We start from the raw sequence: 20,000 nt of genomic DNA on the forward strand, positions 1-20,000 counted from the left end.
TCTCATTACTTGACATGGTGATGGAGGAGAGAATGACTACCAACATTCCAAACATGTCTGTAATCTCAGCAGGGAGAGAGTATTCTTTCAGGGCAACAGGTAATTAAGGTGTCCGTGTGGCAAGGTCTGCATTAGAGGAACCTCGGATTATAACAATATTGACCACACCAATGTCGTGTGTGAGCATCAACCAGACATTTCCTTTCTTTTGTTAATGATAACTTCATAAGCAAGTAACCATGAACCAAAGGCAGCAGGAACAGACGTGGTGTTAACAACGATTACTTTGCCATTTAAATAAAGAAAGGAGGACAAGTAGATCAATTTTTTATAGAATGGTGTGATTCCTTGAAGGACCAAACACTCAGTTAACCCTTTCACAGTGATAACCAATAATGCACAGCTCTAAAAAAAATGAAATCTTTATAAGTATATACAGAAAGAAGGGAATAAAAGAGAATAGATCGTGCAGTTTGTAATCGGTATAATATTTGAAGGTGTACGTAGGTAAAAAAATATCTCAGAGTGGTTAGTGACAGGAAAAAATGAGGCGAATAACAGCGAAAGGGTTAAAGAGGTGAAGCCAAGTCACAGTAAGCCAAGGTTTAGAGGCGCCGCAAGGGTCAAAGTATCACAAGTAGGTCGAGAGGTCAGTGTGGGAAAGTCAATACACAAAGTTTGATCAAAAAGTTACTGAGGGACAAAAAACCATAAGCATCACTTCACATTCCGCAGGACGATTGATGCAAGATGCCAGGATGAGGGACAGGTTAATGCGGGAAACGGGAATGAAGCAGGAAATTTGGAGCAGATTAAAACGTGGGGGAGCAGATCTCGTGGATGGTTATATTGAATTAGTGAGAACAGTATGGAAAATATGTGGAGGGCGAAAAAGAATTACGAGATTAGGGTGGCAAGGGAGGGGAAATTTGAGGCAAAATTGTTCTTTCATTTGTACGGAACGGAAGGCAGGGACTGAATGGGCCTTTGAAGAGAGATGATAGCGAGTTAACAAACCATGCTGAAAACACAAGCAAAACTGAGAATGAATACTTTTGTCACTGTGTACACGACAGAGCCACACTCTGATGCAAGATGCTGATTACTTATTCAAGGAGAACAAAGAGAAAGGTAAGGGATTTCCTTCACCTACGACAATATTTTCACGTCCTTAGGCATCTTTCTTTCAACATATTTTGAGTCGGCGGTTACTAGAAAGCTACTTAGATTCTATAGACCAGGAATTTCCATATTTCACAGGCTACGTCCCATCTTCCAGATCATGATTGCACACACGCGCCTCCTGCTACCATATATATATATATATATATATATATATATATATATATATATATATATATATATATATATATATATATATATATATATATATATATATATATATATATATATACATTTTTTTTTTTTTACTGTTTGTTGATAACTGCATCCATCACACTTTCATTACGATCACACAGCTCACTTGTTTATTGATAATGATAATTAACAGAATGATCAGCGATTATCTCACATGTATATGTTAAGAGTACGAGCATGTCAATTTGGGAGCCACTATTGTTAACAGACAAACATGTTAGGTAGCGTTAAGGAGGAAAATAGATAGTTAATTAAGTTGCATGTTAAACTTTTATCGATTATCAGTAAAATGTCTCAACTAATTATAGCATTAATACTTGTTCATAATTTACAAGATAGATTCAGCAAATACCTTTTTTTTTCATAATTGCTGCTATCTTGTTGGCTATTATTTTTATTTCTAGTAAGGAAAAAAAACGTATTTCATTATTATATATTCCATTATCACTGCAAGAGTTTCTCTCTCTCTCTCTCTCTCTCTCTCTCTCTCTCTCTCTCTCTCTCTCTCTCTCTCTCTCTCTCTCTCTCTCTCTCTACAGAGCCTAACAAAATTCCGACGTTAATCCCCCTAATTGATTCTCCAAAAAAAAAAAAAAAATACACAACAATGATTGCAAAGTTAATGGCTCATATTAACATAGCAATGAAGCACACAACGCTAATCAACAGAAAAAAAAAAATAGTTTGTTCTGGCAGTGAGGCGGGCATATATATCTGGAGTAACACCAGCAAGAGCACCACGCCACTGTTATTTTGTCTTTCCTCACGAGATAAAACGAGGCGGAAGATAACGACGAAAATTATAATATACGTTGATTATAATAAAGCGCTTGACGGAGTACCTCATTAGAGGGCTCCAGGAAGAATAAAAGTTCACTTAATAGAGCGCAATGTCTTGGCTGGGATTAGGGCGTGGCTTAGTCCAGGGAGCAAATACCAACTTAATAACAAAAAATAAATCAAATAAATAAATAAAAATGGCGTTGGACCACAAGCAGGGCTCATCAGAGTTTAGTTACGCAATTGAATGACCTAAATTTTGGTGTATAAAGCAAGAAAAAGTTCCAACTTAATGAAAAATCAAAATGGCGTTCTATTACAAGAGTCGTTCCCAAAGTTCCGTATTATACTATTCATTATACGCATTAATTATGTAAATTGAGGAATAAGTATGTAAATTGGCTAATTTGCTCGCGACACTAAAAAAGTAGGTCTGCTAATTGGATTTGTTCGTGATGCTGAGGTTTTGTAAGATGATCTCAGCAGACTGTGAGTTGTGAGCGAAGTGGCAGGCCCAGGTTAGTAAGAGTACGTGCAGTGTGCTGTCTGTCAGAGAAAACTCCCCTCAGTATGTAATAATTAATGAAACTAATCACGCTAGTTGACATTGCGAAAGAGACTTGGGAGAACTAGCAAGCCTGGACCTCAGAGCTGGAAAACGGTCCATTGCTGCCTAGAGTCATAATATTGATCGTATTTACTGCACGTGTATGAGTTTCAACACCTCGATCTGCACTCCTGAGAAAGACAATCCGGCGCCACCCGTTGATTAAAGTCCTTGAATTCGTGTAAAATTTTAAAAAGACTTAAAAAATAATTGTTGAGGCTCTGACCGTGATAATCGATTCCCGAGGTGGTTACTAAAGAAAGAAATAAGTAGATTTTTTTTTTTCACTAATGGGAGAGAGAGAGTGAAGAAACGAAGCAGAAAAATCCGCTATGTAGTTAGTGTATGTATGACAGAAAAGTTTAAGAGCAGGCAGGACAGGTTTATGGATGTGCATGAGAGAAGGTGCCATTACTTATGTCCAAAGAGCTGCTATGGTAGTGTGCTTGTGTTCTTATACTGTTATGAGAAACCTGAGTGACAGCAACACTAAGGGAGGGGTAAAGGACGGCACTGACCTGAGGCGCAGCACAGGTGTATCCGACAGGTGCTTCATCATAGTAGTTCCCAACACTGAGTACTTACACCACCTCACCCATCATTATTATTTCTACTTACACTAGTTCTCCTATTATCAAATCACGCTCGTACTTTCATTTTTCATCACCACGGTCACTTCATCACACGGAGGTCAAGCAACAGTACTTAGCAGAAAGTGAGACGGTTGAAAGTTGGCAGACAGTACGCGCTACAGGCTGCAGCAGCGCCTGGAAACTGTTGCTCTGTTGCTCGCGCGCACGTCCTTCCCTCCCTAGTTCTGCCACACTACTGTCCTTCCTTGCGGCCACGGCCCCCACCTGATCCACGCCCCGCTCACGCCGCTCCTACACCCTGCCAACGTTACAAGGTATCCTCAAAATCTTTCTCCCCACCCCTGTACCGCGCCATCCAAACGGCATTGCTCTCCTGACCCGCACCTATTAGCAGTAACCTGTGCCACGCCACCGCCAGCGTTGTCCATCCACGTATTTGCCGGCAAACCACTAGAGGGAAAAAACAACGCTACCATTGTTTATCTGACAGTTACCACAGCAGGAATTCAAATATGTCAGGGGTAGGGGGTGAGCGATACAACACACACACACACACACACACACACACACACACACACACACATACGGTATAACATTGTTGTCACTACTGTAAGGGAGTTATAAGAAGTGACCAGCACCAACACTGGCAAAAGAAGTAATTTTCTCAAGTAAATGATAAGTTACAGTGAATATCTTATGTTTATATGATGGGACTTGAGGCCAAGTACCTTCATATTTCACTGAAATACTTGAAAACCCTCTGAGCAAAAATGTAAGAAGAGAATACATTGATCCTGCACTCCCACTCAGACACCGACCAGCGCGCGCTAATTTCAAGATTTGATTTGATGCGATACAAAACTACTTTCAACCAAGTGTGGCCAATTTTTCATCCCTGCAAAAACCTACCGATGCATATTGCGTGTCTCTATACAACGATAACGGCCTTTCAGAATGTAGACAAGTTTGGCTTAATCTAGATCTTGATCTTAAAAAGCGGGATGCCTTCTGCGTCTTGCGCAATAGAATAAGTTTTGGTTTTGTTTTCGTGAGGGAGACATAGTTAACTTTGCTTTGTTTCAATTCCAATGAAAAGGAAAACAAAGACTGTCAGGTCTTCAAGAAACATAGAAATGAAAACATTATTTTCTTCTATTGTTGGATTCTTACCAAGAAGTTTTCTCGCTTTTTCAATGATGTGTAATGTTGTCCTTTCTCACAACGCCTCCAGTGGTGCACGATTATCGAAAATATTCTGTGGCACGCAATGAATTAGCCAAGAATCCAGCGAATGCCATTTGAGAAATCCACTACCACCACACTCCGTTTCTAAACCAAGCAAATAAAATTGCAATCTCTCTCTCTCTCTCTCTCTCTCTCTCTCTCTCTCTCTCTCTCTCTCTCTCTCTCTCTCTCTCTCTCTCTCTCTCTCTCTCTCTCTCTCTCTCTCTCTCTCTCTCTCTCTCTCTCTCTCTGTGTGTGTGTGTGTGTGTGTGTGTGTGTGTGTGTGTGTGTGTGTGTGTGTGTGTGTGTATGTGTGTGTGTGTGTGTGTGTGTGTGTGTGTGTGTGTGCGTACCACAGAGTAGAAATTTTATAAATTGTAGTTTTATGGGAAAATTTACGTTTATAAGCATATGAATGTTGGCTATAAAAAGATTTCTCGTTTTTTGTAGATCGCTTACAGCATGCTGGAAAAAAAAAAAAAAAAAAAAAAGGTTATCAGTATATGCTGCTTCAATTATTTTTTTTTATTTACAAAACAAATATATATAAAAAAACACGCATGTCTTCCTGTATGTCAATAACTCTTTGAGTGTAACAAAGATACTGAATCAAGAGAGAGAGAGAGAGAGAGGGGGGGGGGGGGGAGGGGAGGAGAGACAGCCAGATAGACAGAGAGAGCATGAGAAGTACAAACCTGTGCTATATGCAAAGACAACAGATCGCCGTAAGTGCGCGCTTATCCTGATCGTCAGGGTGGAACAGCTCAGTGGAGTTTACGACATCTTATTGATAGACAGCGTTTAAAATATAAACTCGTATGTACTGTATATGTCGCGCTTGCCTCCTCGACTAATTCTAACTAATTCACATCTGGTCTCGAGGACACGTTAAAAGCTGCATAAGAAATATTTTTTTAAATATTACTAGCTTCTGTTAACGCTCCTGACTAGGTTTTTTGTTACTGCGAAATTTGGTTGGTGCAAGCAGCGCTTTTTCCAAAGGTGGAGTGTTTCGTGGCCTTCACTCATAAAAAGTCGTCAGTCACGTAAAAGGAGGAGCAGCTTCATCGATGTTCACGCTGACCGAGTTTTGCCTACATTCTGACCGAACCCTGCCTCGGAACATCTGCCCTAAGGTTCATCACTGTTTTAAGTTTAGCCTCCGCGTTACGGCTGCCAGACACAGACGCAGGGCACGTACTCACCTCGTTAGAATAGATTCTTGCCTTCGTGTATTTTCCGCGTCGTTAAACTCACTGCCCTCGTTCTGCTTGTATGAAAGAAAGAAATATTGCATTTCGTGTATAACATACATACGTACAAGTATATTCATGTGTTCCTTGTTCACAATTGCTTGTAACGTGCTGGAGAAAATTTCCTGCATTTTTTATAAATGGAAATTGGTCATATTCAGTCCGTTTTTCCTTACGTGTTCCTATCTATTCCTTATCTATTACACCTCAGTAACCGGATATCATAGTGGCATAGAAAATTATGGTCTTTTGTCAAGGTTCCCGGGTTCATACATATCCTCAACACTGCGCAAAGACTGATATATATTGATATATCTTGAAATGTTAAAACACTGGCCAGATCAATCCAGCACGCCCACAGCAGTCTGCCCACCACCACTCTCCGTAATCGCCTTTGCTTCTTCACTCATTGCAGATCTTATGTCTGCTTTCACGCTGTCAAAGCGACCAGCGACCTCCACGCTTATTTGTGCAGGATAAGAGCTGCAGAGTCTTAAAGAAAAGGAAGACTAGGTAACGTTGTTGAGTTTGATGAACCAAGAAAGAGCCGCTTAGATTCTAAGGTGACAAGAATTACTTCTTGAAGAAAGTTAAAGTTGAAAGGGAAGGATGGCATCTAAGTGAAGCATGACTTGCTGCACCACAGATTGCCAGGAAACACATGAAAGAATAAGTTTGTGGTCAGCTTACGCATTAGTATTAAAACTGACATATATGTGTCGCGGGAGGAAGGGACGCGGAAAGTTTTCGACTCGGGAAGTACATTGAAATAAACTAAAAAATTTGTCGAAAATGGAGAAATGGAAATGCCTCAGTTTTTCTTTTATAAGATTTTTTCCTTCTTCTTCTTCTTCTTCTCCTCCTCCCCTTCGCCTTTTCTTTCAAGACTATCAGCAAAATTTTCTCCCTATCTTAATTGCTTGCGCACGACATTTCATGCTTTTTATATAAACTTTTCAACCCATAAATTATAAATCAGGTGACCTCATAGACTTTTACTGCCGTGGTGAGGAGTCTTGGTCCCCTTACTGACCTGGTCCCGTGTGAAAAGATGGATGCTTTGGTAATATGCGATCTCTCAATCTCAACCCACTACACATCAATTCATAGTGCCCAGCGCCTAGCATGCTCGTAGACAAAACAAGTGGCAATGGCGGTGGCGGGTCTTCTCAGTGCTGGTAAGTCTGTGTGGCTAAAGACAGATATTTTTCTACGGTGTATATTTTGTAGGTAGTGAAGGTAATAATCGATTAATTAAAGAATAGCAATTTCACGAGGGCTGACAATGCGCACAGGTAATTGGTCAAAGGACATTTAAAATACCATGAGAGTAAAGAACAAGACGAAATTAGGGACTTATTTTTTTGGTTGACCGTTATGGAAATGAACAGGAAATTAATAAAGCTTTCGGCAAAACAAAATAAAAAAAAGTCACAGAACAGACTTACAATGGTCAAGCAGCGCCAGTATATACCAGTTCGCAAGCAAACGTCAATCATATTCTGAAAGAAAAAAAAAAGAAGAAGAATCTCATGCCATTTTAGCTTCTGTGGCCTGTGGGCGTCGTGTTTAAAAAGTCATGAAGTCTGTTGCAGATTAGATGAACCGAAAAGAGGAAGCTTTTTTTTTTTTGTCAGTAATGAATGATTGATCACGTCCTTGTCAATTATTACTGTGTGAGCCGAGCTACCTAGCTACATATAGGTAAGAACGTAAGAAAATACTAAGAAAATAAAACTGCAAAAATCCATCTGGCTTACACGTGGCAGTCCCTGCATGAAACATCCCTGCCTTTTTCCACCTCTCATCCTTATCCATTAATCTATTTAAACCTTTGCAGTTTCCCTGAAGATCGACGAATTCTTTCATTAAAACTGAAACTTAATGTAGCGGAGAAGTGATGGTAACGCAAGGTGTGTCGTGGGAAGGGCTTAGTGAGGATTAAACAATAAACCCAATGATTACCGCTATGACATAAATGAATGGCCTCAGTCACTCACCTACCCCGTGCGTCACTGAACAGGCTGCACGTGTCAAGGGTGCAGTTAAGATGACATGTCGATCTCACCATTGGCTCGTAACACTCACTGGTCACCCGAGCTTTGGGAAGACTTAAACACAGCTATCCCAGGCTGCCACATCGCGGTGCTCTATGCAGACCTCTCTTGAAGTGATGGCGATGATAATGGCAACAGCAGTAGTAGTAGTAGTAGTAGTAGTAGTAGTAGTAGTAGTAGTGATAGTAGTGGTACTGTCAACAATGAAAATAATAATAATGATAATGATAATGATGATGGTAATAATAACAATAATAATAACAGTAATGTTGATAACTACAACAACAACAACAACAACAACAACAGTAACATTAACAACAGCAACAACAATAACAACAGCAATAATAATAATAATAATAATAATAATAATAATAATAATAATAATAACAATAATATAACCACTAGACTGACACTCAAACAAACAGAGGTTACCGAGTAAAGATCATAATAGGAAATCCATCATACGTAGCAACAACAGCACCAACAACAACAACAACAACAACAACAGGTGTGTGTGTGTGTATGTGTGTGTGTGTGTGTGTGTGTGTGTGTGTGTGTGTGTGTGTGTGTGTGTGTGTGTGTGTGTGTGTGTATCTGGAACGCTTCTTGGGAACCATTTCGGATTCTGTGCAGCAAATAGTCGACAGCGAATGTCAACCAAGTGCCAGCAAAGCGATAAATGTACTGTGTGTGTGTGTGTGTGTGTGTGTGTGTGTGTGTGTGTGTGTTATCCCCTTCTTGACTGACGATCTAGCCACCTATGCAGACTATTAAGGGCGATGGGACGCGAGATTAATCCATTTCACGTGATTGATGTTACGACTGAATGGGGTCATGGCTGGCTGGCTTGGGGCGGTCATCGGTCTTTCACTGATGGTATTGTGCCGCTGGTGTCATCTTGCACCACCTGTTTACGGAGCGGCAATAACACACACCCTTCATATCTGCCGTGATGGTGACAAGGGCCGGGAATGGGCATCACCCTCCCGAGTGTTGCCAGGTGCTCCTGAGAGGCTCATCTGTCTCGGGGACGTGCCTGTCATCGGCCACGCGTGTTCGACCCCTCCAAGTAGGCTGAGGTAGACGGTATTGTTGTTATTGATATTGTTATTGTTATTATAATTATTGTAGTTGTTGCTGTTGCTTTTTTTTATTGTTGCTGTTATTATTCAAGGTAACAGGGCAACGAATAGGAAAATAATCCTGATGTGACATTTAGCTAAATTACATAAGTGACTATGATCCAGGGGTGACGGAAATGAAGGTTTAACAAGAGCTATTCACAGGATGGCAGGGCATGAAAATGAATCAAAGCTTGTGAGAACTAACGCACGGGGATGTGAAAATTGCCCACGAGCAGTACATTCATGATACACGTAATTTAAAGAAGGTTTTGAATGGTCTTTTTAATTCTGACATGATCTAATTCTGACATACATATTTCATGATATAGTTTAGCTTTTTCATGATATAAGATAGAAAGTCTCATCGTAATTCTGACATGTAACTTTTCATCATGTAGTTTAGATTTGTTGTGTGTATTTCCTTTATTCTAACATGTAGCTTTTCTCACGACTTGTCAGCAACGTGACTTAAGCGATCCACATTGCGAAACATTTATATATATGTGTCTTAAACGAGCTCTTCTCTCTTTTCTCTCTTTATCCAGATGGCATTTTCCGCTCCTCACCTCCATTCCAGCTCTATGACCTTTATTCATTGGCCTCACCTTTCCACCGTCAGAACGAGACCCTCCCTCACACGCACTACAGGGCTGCAGATTCTCAACACCCTCAACACTGATAACGTGGACAGCACCTTTAAAACTGCTACATTTAGACACCTCGGACTGGAAGGTAATGTGATTATATAAGTGAAGCAACCTATCCTCACCTTCACTGTGTTTTGTGTTCTCTCTCAATCTTAACTTTTGTGACCTGCTGACAATCTGCTCACAAAAAAAAAAAAATTGGAAATACATAGATTCTCAATAAACTGCAGGACTTTAGATTGAGGTAAAAAAGCTAAACACAATGCAAAGAAACGACTTTCTCAATCTTAAAAGTTCTGATCTACTGAGCCTCCTCATAGAAAAAAAAAATTATGACAAATTGATTCCCAGCTAACCCGGTGACTTCAGACTGAGGGGAGAAGGTAAGCACAGAATGAGGGAGGGGGAAGGAATCCAGCATGTTGTTTGATATTGACCATGGCTGTACATGTTACCCTGCCTCCCACGTGCTGCTCTCACCACAAGCACCGCCCCAGCCTGGATGCGTTACATTAAGGTGAATTAAGGTCGGGGAGGTGGCGAAAATGAGACAGGCATTACCGGGACTCAAACATGGCTCTCTCCATCACTTCACCGTCATACTGGTCATTCAAGCTTCATCTCTGTGGATCGGTTATGCTCTCTCTCTCTCTCTCTCTCTCTCTCTCTCTCTCTCTCTCTCTCTCTCTCTCTCTCTCTCTCTCTCTCTCTCTCTCTCTCTCTCTCTCGAGTTAACTTCATGGTAAAGTCATGGTGAGGAGGTCCTGCATGGTGACGTCTCTACACCTTAACTAACAACACACTCTCTGATTTACTACACTGTCATAAGAGCGTTAGGAAATAAGGGGAGCAGCAAGAACCCATCAGACCTACACGTGGCGGCCCATGTATAACCTCCACCTTTCTGCGCTAGGCAAGGTTTACTTACTGTAGGGCTTCATCATTTCACACACCTCACCTCGACTCACGTCACAGAGACTAGATTTTTTGTGCCAGCTCGAGCCATTGTCTTTAGTCGGAGAAGAAATCCCTCCCCTCTCAGAACGCTATGTACTCCTGAAGGGGCAGTAATTATGTATGTGAGATTACCTCGGTGCGCTCGTAACTTCTAATATTTTTGCTCGTAAGTTTTATTGGCGTGTTTTGACTACAAGGTCCAGAATTATCAGTTGCGTTCGTGTTATACCTGATTGCACCATTCTTATTGTAGTAACCAGGCTGTTCAAGTATATACAAGTATATAAGAGCTTAAATAATTTCGTATTTACATGATTACGTATGCTCTTATGTATATATATAATGGTGCATTGGTTCCTTTTGTTCTTATAATGATAATTGTGATTGATGATGATTATAATGATGATGATAATGCGATGATGATAAAATGGAGAGGAGAAGAAGGAGAATGAAAAGAAAAAGAAGAAGAAGAAGAAGAAGAAGAAGAAGAAGAAGAAGAAGAAGAAGAAGAGGAAGAAGAAGAAGAAGGAGAGGAAGAAGTAGTAGTAGTAGTAGTAGTAGTAGTAGTAGTAGTAGTAGTAGTAGTAGTAGTAGTAGTAATAGTAGTAGAATTGTCAGCGTTAAAACTATATTATCAATAGTGGAGTTTTAGTCGTGTGTGTGTGTGTGTGTGTGTGTAACCTCTTTTTTTAATTTGATGTTACACCCTGCCTGCCAAACCTCGCGTCTCCCTGCATCCTTCAGCACACTACACTGCTCAACACCTCACCTCCACACACACACACACACACACACACACACACACACACACACACATGTTTAATAACAATAATGTTTAATAAATGGGCCCTGTGGGCCCATTTATTAAACATTAGGGTTAGTGGCCCGCATTCCGAATCCGGTGAAGTCGATTTATTAAACACTCCTGGAGCCCGAAATGTCGGGCGTCTGCGTCTGAATCCAAAAAAAATATTGACACGTTCGGAGAGAAATCTTTCGGGAGCCTGACACCCTCCGAAAGCACCTACGAATTTTGCTTGAGAATGTATTATCCTCTCATTCATAGCAGAAATGTGTTATGATTGTATGGAAATACGTAATAATGCAGGTTAAACATATTATTACACGAATACAATATTTTTTGTCAGTACTTAAACTTTTTAAAAGAACTTGGTGTTTGGACGTGACGTATGCCTAGGGGCCTGTTGTCGTGGCGCAAGCTTCTAGCCTGTCTTCACTTCTTACCAACATCTCTACACCTTCCTGGAGCTTCAACCATGGTATGTATAGCACTATTACTTGTCAATATTACATGCAGAGCCCAAATAATATGTGTGGAAGCTGTTTGTCGTTAGAAAAGCTTGCAGAACAGCTGCAGGATAGCTGTGGGTCAAGTTGTTTTGGTATTATTATTTATGGTGAATTAACTTTGTTTTGATTAGTTTTGCCATCTCACGCAGGTTAATTTATTGTTATTGTGATGGAGCAGGTCTCTGACAGCCGCCAGCTAGCCAGACAGCCAGTGAGCTGTTCAGGCCAGCAGGCTTTAGCTCTGCTTCCCATATATGTTGACATTTCATATTATGGCATTGTTATTGATAATATTATTGATAACATTAATTTTGCTAGTATTTTTTGTGAGGGAGGACTTAAGAAGATGAATTTCTTTTTAGGCTGGCATTCTTGCTCTTGTGCACCTTCAACATGCTGATCGAGCTGATCAAGCAAGGTTACCAAGGAGACTGGTCAAGGATCACCAAAACCCTTTTGCTGCCTACTCTGAGGATGAGTTCATTCGGAGGTACCGGCTGTCAAAGGAGTGCATTCACACCCTTCTTGGCCAAGTGGAAGTGCTTTCCTCTATCCCAAAATTGTAATGCATATCAGTTCAATCTTAAACTCTATTGCATCTGTCATTTGATACATTGTTATGTGACTCAATACAAGATACAAGTACCATGTAGGATATAATTATATATTTTCCTGTGAAGGACAAGACATGAAAGAAATGTTATATATAATCATATATGAACCCTCAAAGTGTAGGTCATGAAAATAAATGGAGGTCAAGATTTGTTTGTTTTTTTTATTTATTTTCACTCAAATATACAACACACACACACACACACACACACACACACACACACACACACACCACACACACACACACACACACACACAGACACACACACACACACACACCACACACACACACACACACACACACACACACACACACACACACAGGATACTTACAGACTGCTGGGTCTCCCAGAAGCTGGGCTGTAGTACTTGCGTACTTGTTCCATAGTGCTATCAACATTATGCATAGTCTGAACAAATGCATTTGTTGATGTTTGCATTGCCTGAGCAAATGCATTTGCTGCCACTTCAGCTTGATTGCCAAGCTTCTCACATAGAGCAGAGAAGTTTTGCAATGACACTTTCAAGTCGTCATTGAAGGTCTCTGCACCTTCTCGAATAGCGCGGAAACATTCCTCCCTCTCACTGCGTAGGGGTCTCTTTCGGCCTCTACGGGTGGAGGGTCCAGTTTGTGATGTTCCTCCTGGTGCTGTTGCTGGCCCTGCTGGTGGTGTTGCTGGTGCCATTGCTGGTGCTGTTGCTGTAACTGTTGGTGGTGCTGAAGCTGGTCCTGGTGGTGGTGCTGTTGCTGGTCCTGGTGGTGGTTCTGTTGCTGGTCCTGCTGCTGGTGCTGTTGCTGGTCCTGGTGGTGGTGCTGTCACTGGTCCTGCTGCTGGTGCTGTTGCTGGTCCTGCTGCTGGTGCTGTTGCTGGTCCTGCTGCTGGTGTTGTCGATGGTCCTGCTGCTATTGTACATGCAGGAAGCATGTCGTCGTCAATTATTTCTGCTAGATGAGAAGTTAATGTTAAAACAGGAAACAAAATTTTTACAAAGATGTTTATGATGCATCAATCACTACCAGTGCACACAAATGAAAATATGCTAATCTAACCTAACCTAACCTATACCAACCTAGCTGAACCTAACCTAACTTTAACTCCACTTTTAACATTGATGTCCATGGCCATTAACGTTAATTTTACTATCAACGCTATTGCGCACTACATGTTGTGTATTTCCTAAATTTCTAGTAACTGTAAATTTACTGAATGAAACAGAATTATATGACAATGCATGAACATATCCAAAAAACAACGTATTCATGATAATTTCACAGTTGCCAGGGCAGCCTACTGTCCAAAAAAAAAAATAATAATAACAAATGGGGAAAGAAATAGTATGAAAAATGAAGGCAATAAGTAAGATTGTGTATATGATTAAAGACTAACAGAAAAGAAAGCCAAAATACAGACCCACTTCCTCTTCTCTTATGACTATGGGTACTAAGCTATCTAGCTGGTTGTCTGCAAATTGCAGCTCCACAGCCAGTGCATCTGTTGCAACAGCCAAGAAGTCATCTGTGACTGGTTTTGGTGATGGCCCTCCACCAGTCTTGAAGGACTCATGAAGAAATTTCTTGTGATTCTTCTTCACTCTGTAAGCATGAACATAATGTAGATTACTAAACAATGCCAGTAGTGCTGTACAGAATATTCAGTTAGGAATGATTTGGACAAATATAATAATATTCATTTATTGTCTGTGTACTTTATTTCTTAATTCCATTTCTTATATTTCCAAGTAAAAAACTAACCTGAACCTAACCTGAACTTAACCTAATATTGCTGTTTACCATGGAGCTTTTCTTAAATATTTGCTAAAGAAAAAAATATTAATAATCCATTAATCATATAAAGGGCAGGTAAGAAATGGTATATGCTACTTGTGAGATACCAGCAAGCTAAAAACACCCCCCCTTAGACCAGCAAGCTTAAAACACCCCCTTTAGATCAGCAAGCTAAAAACACCCCCCTTAGACCAGGAAGCTTAGAACACCCCTTCTAGACCAGCAAGCTGAAAAACACCCCTTTACAGTACACCAGCAAGCTAAAAACCCAATTTAGATCAGCAAGATAAACACACTCCCTTTGTGAGAGGTAAACCTGAGTGTTAATTTAATTAATGAGATACACTCAGCTTGCCCTTACGGATGCAGCATGATGCAATATGTTATTGCTCTGCTAAACACAAAAATTCACCTGCTATACACAAAATATACAGAATATTTACATCCACTTACCGTATGTACTCCCAAGCCCGTTTGAGCTGGGTTACTGTCCTGGGACGTTCAGCAGGGTAGCTGAGGTTGAATTCAGCAGCTACTTCCTCCCAAGCTTTCTGTTTTTTTTTTCTTATCCCGTTGAAGTCTGTAGAATGATCCTACAGGATTTTCTTTGAAGTTATCACCTCAGACAGTCTCTGGCGTTGAGCATTTGTGAGTGCGACAGCTTTTTCTCGTGGAGAGAGGAGGAGAACAGAAGAGGCAGGCACACTCATGATAGCGGCGAAGCTGTGGGCGAAGTAAAGGTAGCACGTGGATTTGTTTATATGTGCTCAGGTCTACCAATATCGGGAGCAAAGGCTGCCAACTCTTCCGATAACCTCGTACGAACGTCGGGTTGCCGTTTTCTGTTTAAAAAATCAGCGCGCCAGTTTCGTAGTAGGATGCCCGACGTTGGGGATTCGGATTGCGGGCCAGTAACCCTAATGTTTAATGAATGTTTAATGAATGGGCCCACAGTCTCACACGTTCACCCCCATCCTTAACTATTTGCTGCTCCCTCCATTTTCACCTTTATACGAGCATTCTCCCTCCTTCCAGTATCCCCCCACCACACACACATACACACACACACACACACACACACACACACACACACCTGCATTCCTTCCACCTTTACAGTCGTGGTTTAATGTTTTTCCCAGCCTGCCATTGCACCTTAGTCTCACACGTTCACTCTCCATGCCTTTACCACACCCGCCCTTTGCCTTCCCGTACTCCTCTCCTTTACTTCCACTCACCCTCCTCCTCAACCCAGCTGGGGGCCACTCGTTTCGACAAATTTTCTCACATTTCAGCTCTTTTTCCCCTCTCTCTCTCTCTCTCTCTCTCTCTCTCTCTCTCTCTCTCTCTCTCTCTCTCACGGGAGTTGGCTTTATGGTACGTGCGTGGCTGTTGAAAGCTTGCAAGTTCGATCCCCGCTCCAAGCAAATTCTGGGTGGGAGAAGTACCGCTCTCTCCTAATTGTGGTTACCAGGTGTCACTTGCGACGCTATTACCTTTTTTACTCTCTCTCTCTCTCTCTCTCTCTCTTTCTCTCTCGGCTAACTTTCTCACTCATCCATCCCCCGCTCATACTTACTTCATTCTCAACTTCCACACACTACACCACCTTCAACCACCACCACCACCACCACCACCATCACCACCACAGTATCACAAGCAGCAGCTCTCCCTCCGCCTCATGTATATACTAAAGGTGCTCTCAGTGAAGGCGGCGGTGCACTGACCCAGAACAAACATACATACACGCTTGCTTGCCCTTCTTTTTCCTTCCCTCACCGCCACCACCACCACCACCACCTCCATCACCTCCATCAGCATGCCACACACACACACACACCTGATTTCTGCACTCCTTCCCACTCCCTCTCTCTCTCTCTCTCTCTCTCTCTCCCTCTCTCTTTTTCCCTCTCCTCCTCTGCAGCAGCCAAAAGTGCCTTCATCATTGCCTTCTTCAGCGTCCCCGTTCTCATCTTTAAGGTATCGGAGTGTATTTGTTGGTGAGGCATCCATCTGTGTCTGTCCAGCCACCCAGCCGCCCAGATGTTGACTTTATCGATATATGTTCCCTCTAGCTTCTTTCCCCACCAGTCATCCTTCATTTTACTATGCATTTACTATGATTTCCCTTCGTTTCTTCGTTCCTTCCTTCCTTCCTTCCTTCCCTTCTTCCTTTCCTTGGCCTCTTTACTTTGCTGCTTCCTCCTTAAGGTTTTTTTCCTTCTTTCTTTTTTTTCCTTCCTTCAATACATACTTCACTCCTTCCCTCCGTGCTCCTCTCCTATCTCCTTTGCCTCCTCCCCTCCTATTTTCTTATCTTTCTTCCTTCCCTCCATCACTCCTTACTGTCTTACTTCTACTTTCCATCCGTTTTTTTCTTTCCTTTCTTCCTTTTCGACTCCATGCATCATTCATTTATTCATTCTTTCATTCTATATTCCCGCCCTTACTCCCTTACCGTATTTCTTCCCTCCCTCCCTCTCCCTCCCTCCCTCCCTCCCTCCCCCACAGCCCTTCTCGTTCCCGTTTCATCCTCGGCAGAATAAGAGAACTGAGGCAGCAGACTTAAACAAAAATATTAAAGCTAATCTCTGTCATAACTTCATGCCTCTCTCTCTCTCTCTCTCTCTCTGGTATCGTCATGTAACCCTGCCCCTGTTTCCTGGTCTCGTTTGTTTCCCTTTTCTGTTCTTCTTCCCCCCCCCTACCGCCGGCTTTCCGCCACACGCTCGTCGCTACTCGTGCTTCCTCTCACGCGTCGGGCTTCTGGCTTCGGGCTTCGGGATCCTCGCCTCGTATCCTTTCGTAACCTTAATATCAAGTCGATGTACCTGCTCTGTTTTTTACTGTGTGTGGGAAGGTGGGTGATAGGTAGGTGGGTGGGTGTGTACTGTAGTTTCCCTGTCTGTATAGTTTGTCTCTCTCTCTCTCTCTCTCTCTCTCTCTCTCTCTCTCTCTCTCTCTCTCTCTCTCTCTCTCTCTCTCTCTCTCTCTCTCTCTCTCTCTCGTTCCCTCCTTACTGCTTAAAGGAAAAATTTGTCTTTGTGTCCAATGTTGTTGTTGTTGTTGTTGTTGTTGTTGTTGTTGTTGTTGTTTTTGTTGTTGTTGTTGTTGTTGTTGTTGTTGTTGTTGTACTTATTTCCAGTATCATTATTATTTTATTATTATTATTATTATTATTATTATTATTATTATTATTATTATTATTATTATTATTATTATTATTATCATTATTATCACCATCGTCATCATCATCATCATCATCATCATAGTCGTCATCATTACATCTCATCTAAAAACAAAGATGCACTTCATAAACTACCTCGTATTAAGATCATTTTATTTTCTTCTCACTTCTCTTTCTCTTGATCTTCTCTTCCATGATTTTCTTCCTTTTTTATTGTCCTGCTTTTTATTATGAGGCGAGCTCCCTCCTAAGAGGATGTTTCTTGTTCATCATTGAGAGTGATGAGAAGAACAAAGAAAAGAATGATCGTCGCAGCCAAGACATTAATACATGATGAAGGAGAAAAGAACAGGTAAAGAGAGAACATTATGACAACGACAGATGAGAATAACGAAGAAGAAGAAGAGGAGGAGGAGGAGGATGAAGAAGAAGAACAACAACAGCAACAAGAGCAAGAAATGAAGAACGACAAGAAGAACAAGAAGGAGAGGAAAAAGAAAAGAAAATGTTACAAAAAAAAGTTTAAACAAGAGAAAATAACATGCAAAAAAAAAAAAACGAAACGAACGCGATGAATACAGAAACACCACCGCGAATAAATGATGATAAGAAAACCGGAGAAAGACCAGAAAATGTGATGAAACAAATGACATTACGAGAAGCGGAAAAAGAAATAAGCGATACGGATGCGCAACAAGCGGATCACGAACAAAGACACGAGAACTAGAGCAGTATTATTGTTGTTGTTGTTGTTTTTTCCACCCATCCACACTCTTCCATTATTATTGCTTCTTTCCTTTTCTCCTCCCGCACGGACGCTGAAACAATGCAGGAAAACCGGTAAGAAAAGAAGAGGAACAAAGAAAAAAAAAAAAACCTTGCTCTTTACTTCCATATTATTGCGCTGTAGTACATATGAATAACAACAACAACAGCAGCAATAGCAGTAATGGATAATAATAGCAACAAGCATAAAGAGAAGTTAAGAAGCGTTATTGTGAAAAAAAGAAAATTAAAAAGTGAATAAACAGTGTGTAGCGTTATATAAAAGGTGTTATGAAGCCGTGAACTCCATACTAACGTCAGCTGCACTTCCTCTGTTCCCGTGAGCAATGGTACCCATAAAACATAACAGTAATTAAGTAATAAACACAGCTCTTCTCTCTCTCTCTCTCTCTCTCTCTCTCTCTCTCTCTCTCTCTCTCTCTCTCTCTCTCTCTCTCTCTCTCTCTCTCTCTCTCTTCAATGCTGAGTTCATTTGTGTAGTCATTACCATCTTCTTTTCATTATATATATTTTTAGCCTTCATGCCTCGGAGAATCCAACATTTTCTGATCTATTATTGTCTTGAAAAATCTTATAATCGCCGCCATTCAGGAATATTATGCCCTTGATACTTATAAGTCCGTTGAGTGTTATTATCTTACGGCAGTTTTTTTTTTTCCTCCTCTTGACGTAAACCCGTTCAGAGAGACTATATTGGATTCTGACTATACTTTTCAGAGACGCTTTGTTCTCTCACCACGACTTCACCGTTCTCAGTCATACATCAAGGAAAGGCTTTATTGTCCTCGATCATTAAAGCGTAAAGGTGAGCCGCGGTTGGCATAGGGGCTCGGCACATGGAGTAGGGTAGCCAGTTCTTTGCTTTGTTCCCAGTTATAGCTAACCGGTATCCATTTTAATGCTTGGTCAACCTAGGAGCGAGCAATCGTCCTAAAAAAACCCCGGCCGTAACCAGGATTCGAACTCGGGAAATCTTGCATTGTAGTCAGACGCGCTACAGCCTGAGCTTCCTTGGTCATACATCAAGTGAGACATCATGATAAGGCTGTGCAGTTCTCGCTCCACAGCTTTAACAGAGTGGGCATGGCTAAGACAGTCAGCCTCCACCATTTTGCTGCGCCGAGTGTGTCGCCTACTCGTCGACACCTGCACCGCCGCCCACACGTGCGCTGAACCCTTGCCTCTCATTTTTTTATGTATGCTTTTTCTCTTGTTAACATTTGTAGCAAAAAGGAAAGATAAGATAAGCGTTCGTGAAAATCTCTGAATCATTTTTAACTAACGTTTTGAACGGTGAACAATAAATAGGAAAAAGTTTAAAGTATTCACTGTATACCCTCGACTCTGTCCCCCACGCCACAGATAACGAAATTCACCAGATGCTACGAGTACAATTCTGAATATTTATGTGCTAACGCCATCCAGAAATCAAAGAAACAAATTCAGCTAGAAACAAGCTAAAGGCTTCTCCTATAACAGTGTAGAATGAAAGAATGAAAGAGAATTGTGTCCTTTCAGTCCGTGTGGTCATGTAAAATTGTATCAACTGCCAAGTGTCGCAACGTAAACCTAACTAACGCGCTCAGACCTTGTAGTTTCCTGGTAGGAGAAATTTTACCTTTACCCTGAGAATTGTTGTGTGACGTGTTACTGAACATTTGTTTGGGAACAGTGCGACTAAGGAATAAGAAAGGTGGATAAA

General features: G+C 41.3%; 1 protein-coding gene and 1 long non-coding RNA gene across 3 annotated transcripts in view; one reads left to right on the plus strand and one right to left on the minus strand.

Moving 5' to 3' along the window:
• Positions 1-12,691, plus strand: part of LOC135099540 (uncharacterized) — a 42,527-nt gene extending 29,836 nt beyond the window's left edge. Inside the window, exons 2-4 of one of the 2 annotated variants that reach the window (XR_010268075.1) lie at positions 9,635-9,747; positions 11,787-11,899; positions 12,293-12,691. This is a non-coding gene — a long non-coding RNA (uncharacterized LOC135099540). The remainder of the gene's footprint in view (positions 1-9,634; positions 9,748-11,786; positions 11,900-12,292) is intronic. The other variant, XR_010268076.1, reaches the window with a different exon arrangement.
• A 70-nt stretch (positions 12,692-12,761) lies between these two features.
• Positions 12,762-20,000, minus strand: part of LOC135099542 (uncharacterized) — a 10,104-nt gene continuing 2,865 nt past the window's right edge. Inside the window, exons 5-8 of the mRNA XM_064001919.1 lie at positions 19,887-19,897; positions 14,782-14,921; positions 13,955-14,136; positions 12,762-13,485 (exon numbers count right to left, since the gene is read on the minus strand). Of these exons, the coding sequence (XP_063857989.1) occupies positions 12,872-13,485; positions 13,955-14,136; positions 14,782-14,921; positions 19,887-19,897 (947 nt within the window). The 3' untranslated portion in view covers positions 12,762-12,871. The remainder of the gene's footprint in view (positions 13,486-13,954; positions 14,137-14,781; positions 14,922-19,886; positions 19,898-20,000) is intronic.

This window comes from Scylla paramamosain, unplaced genomic scaffold (assembly GCF_035594125.1).
Source record: "Scylla paramamosain isolate STU-SP2022 unplaced genomic scaffold, ASM3559412v1 Contig144, whole genome shotgun sequence".
NCBI classification, from domain to species: domain Eukaryota; kingdom Metazoa; phylum Arthropoda; class Malacostraca; order Decapoda; family Portunidae; genus Scylla; species Scylla paramamosain.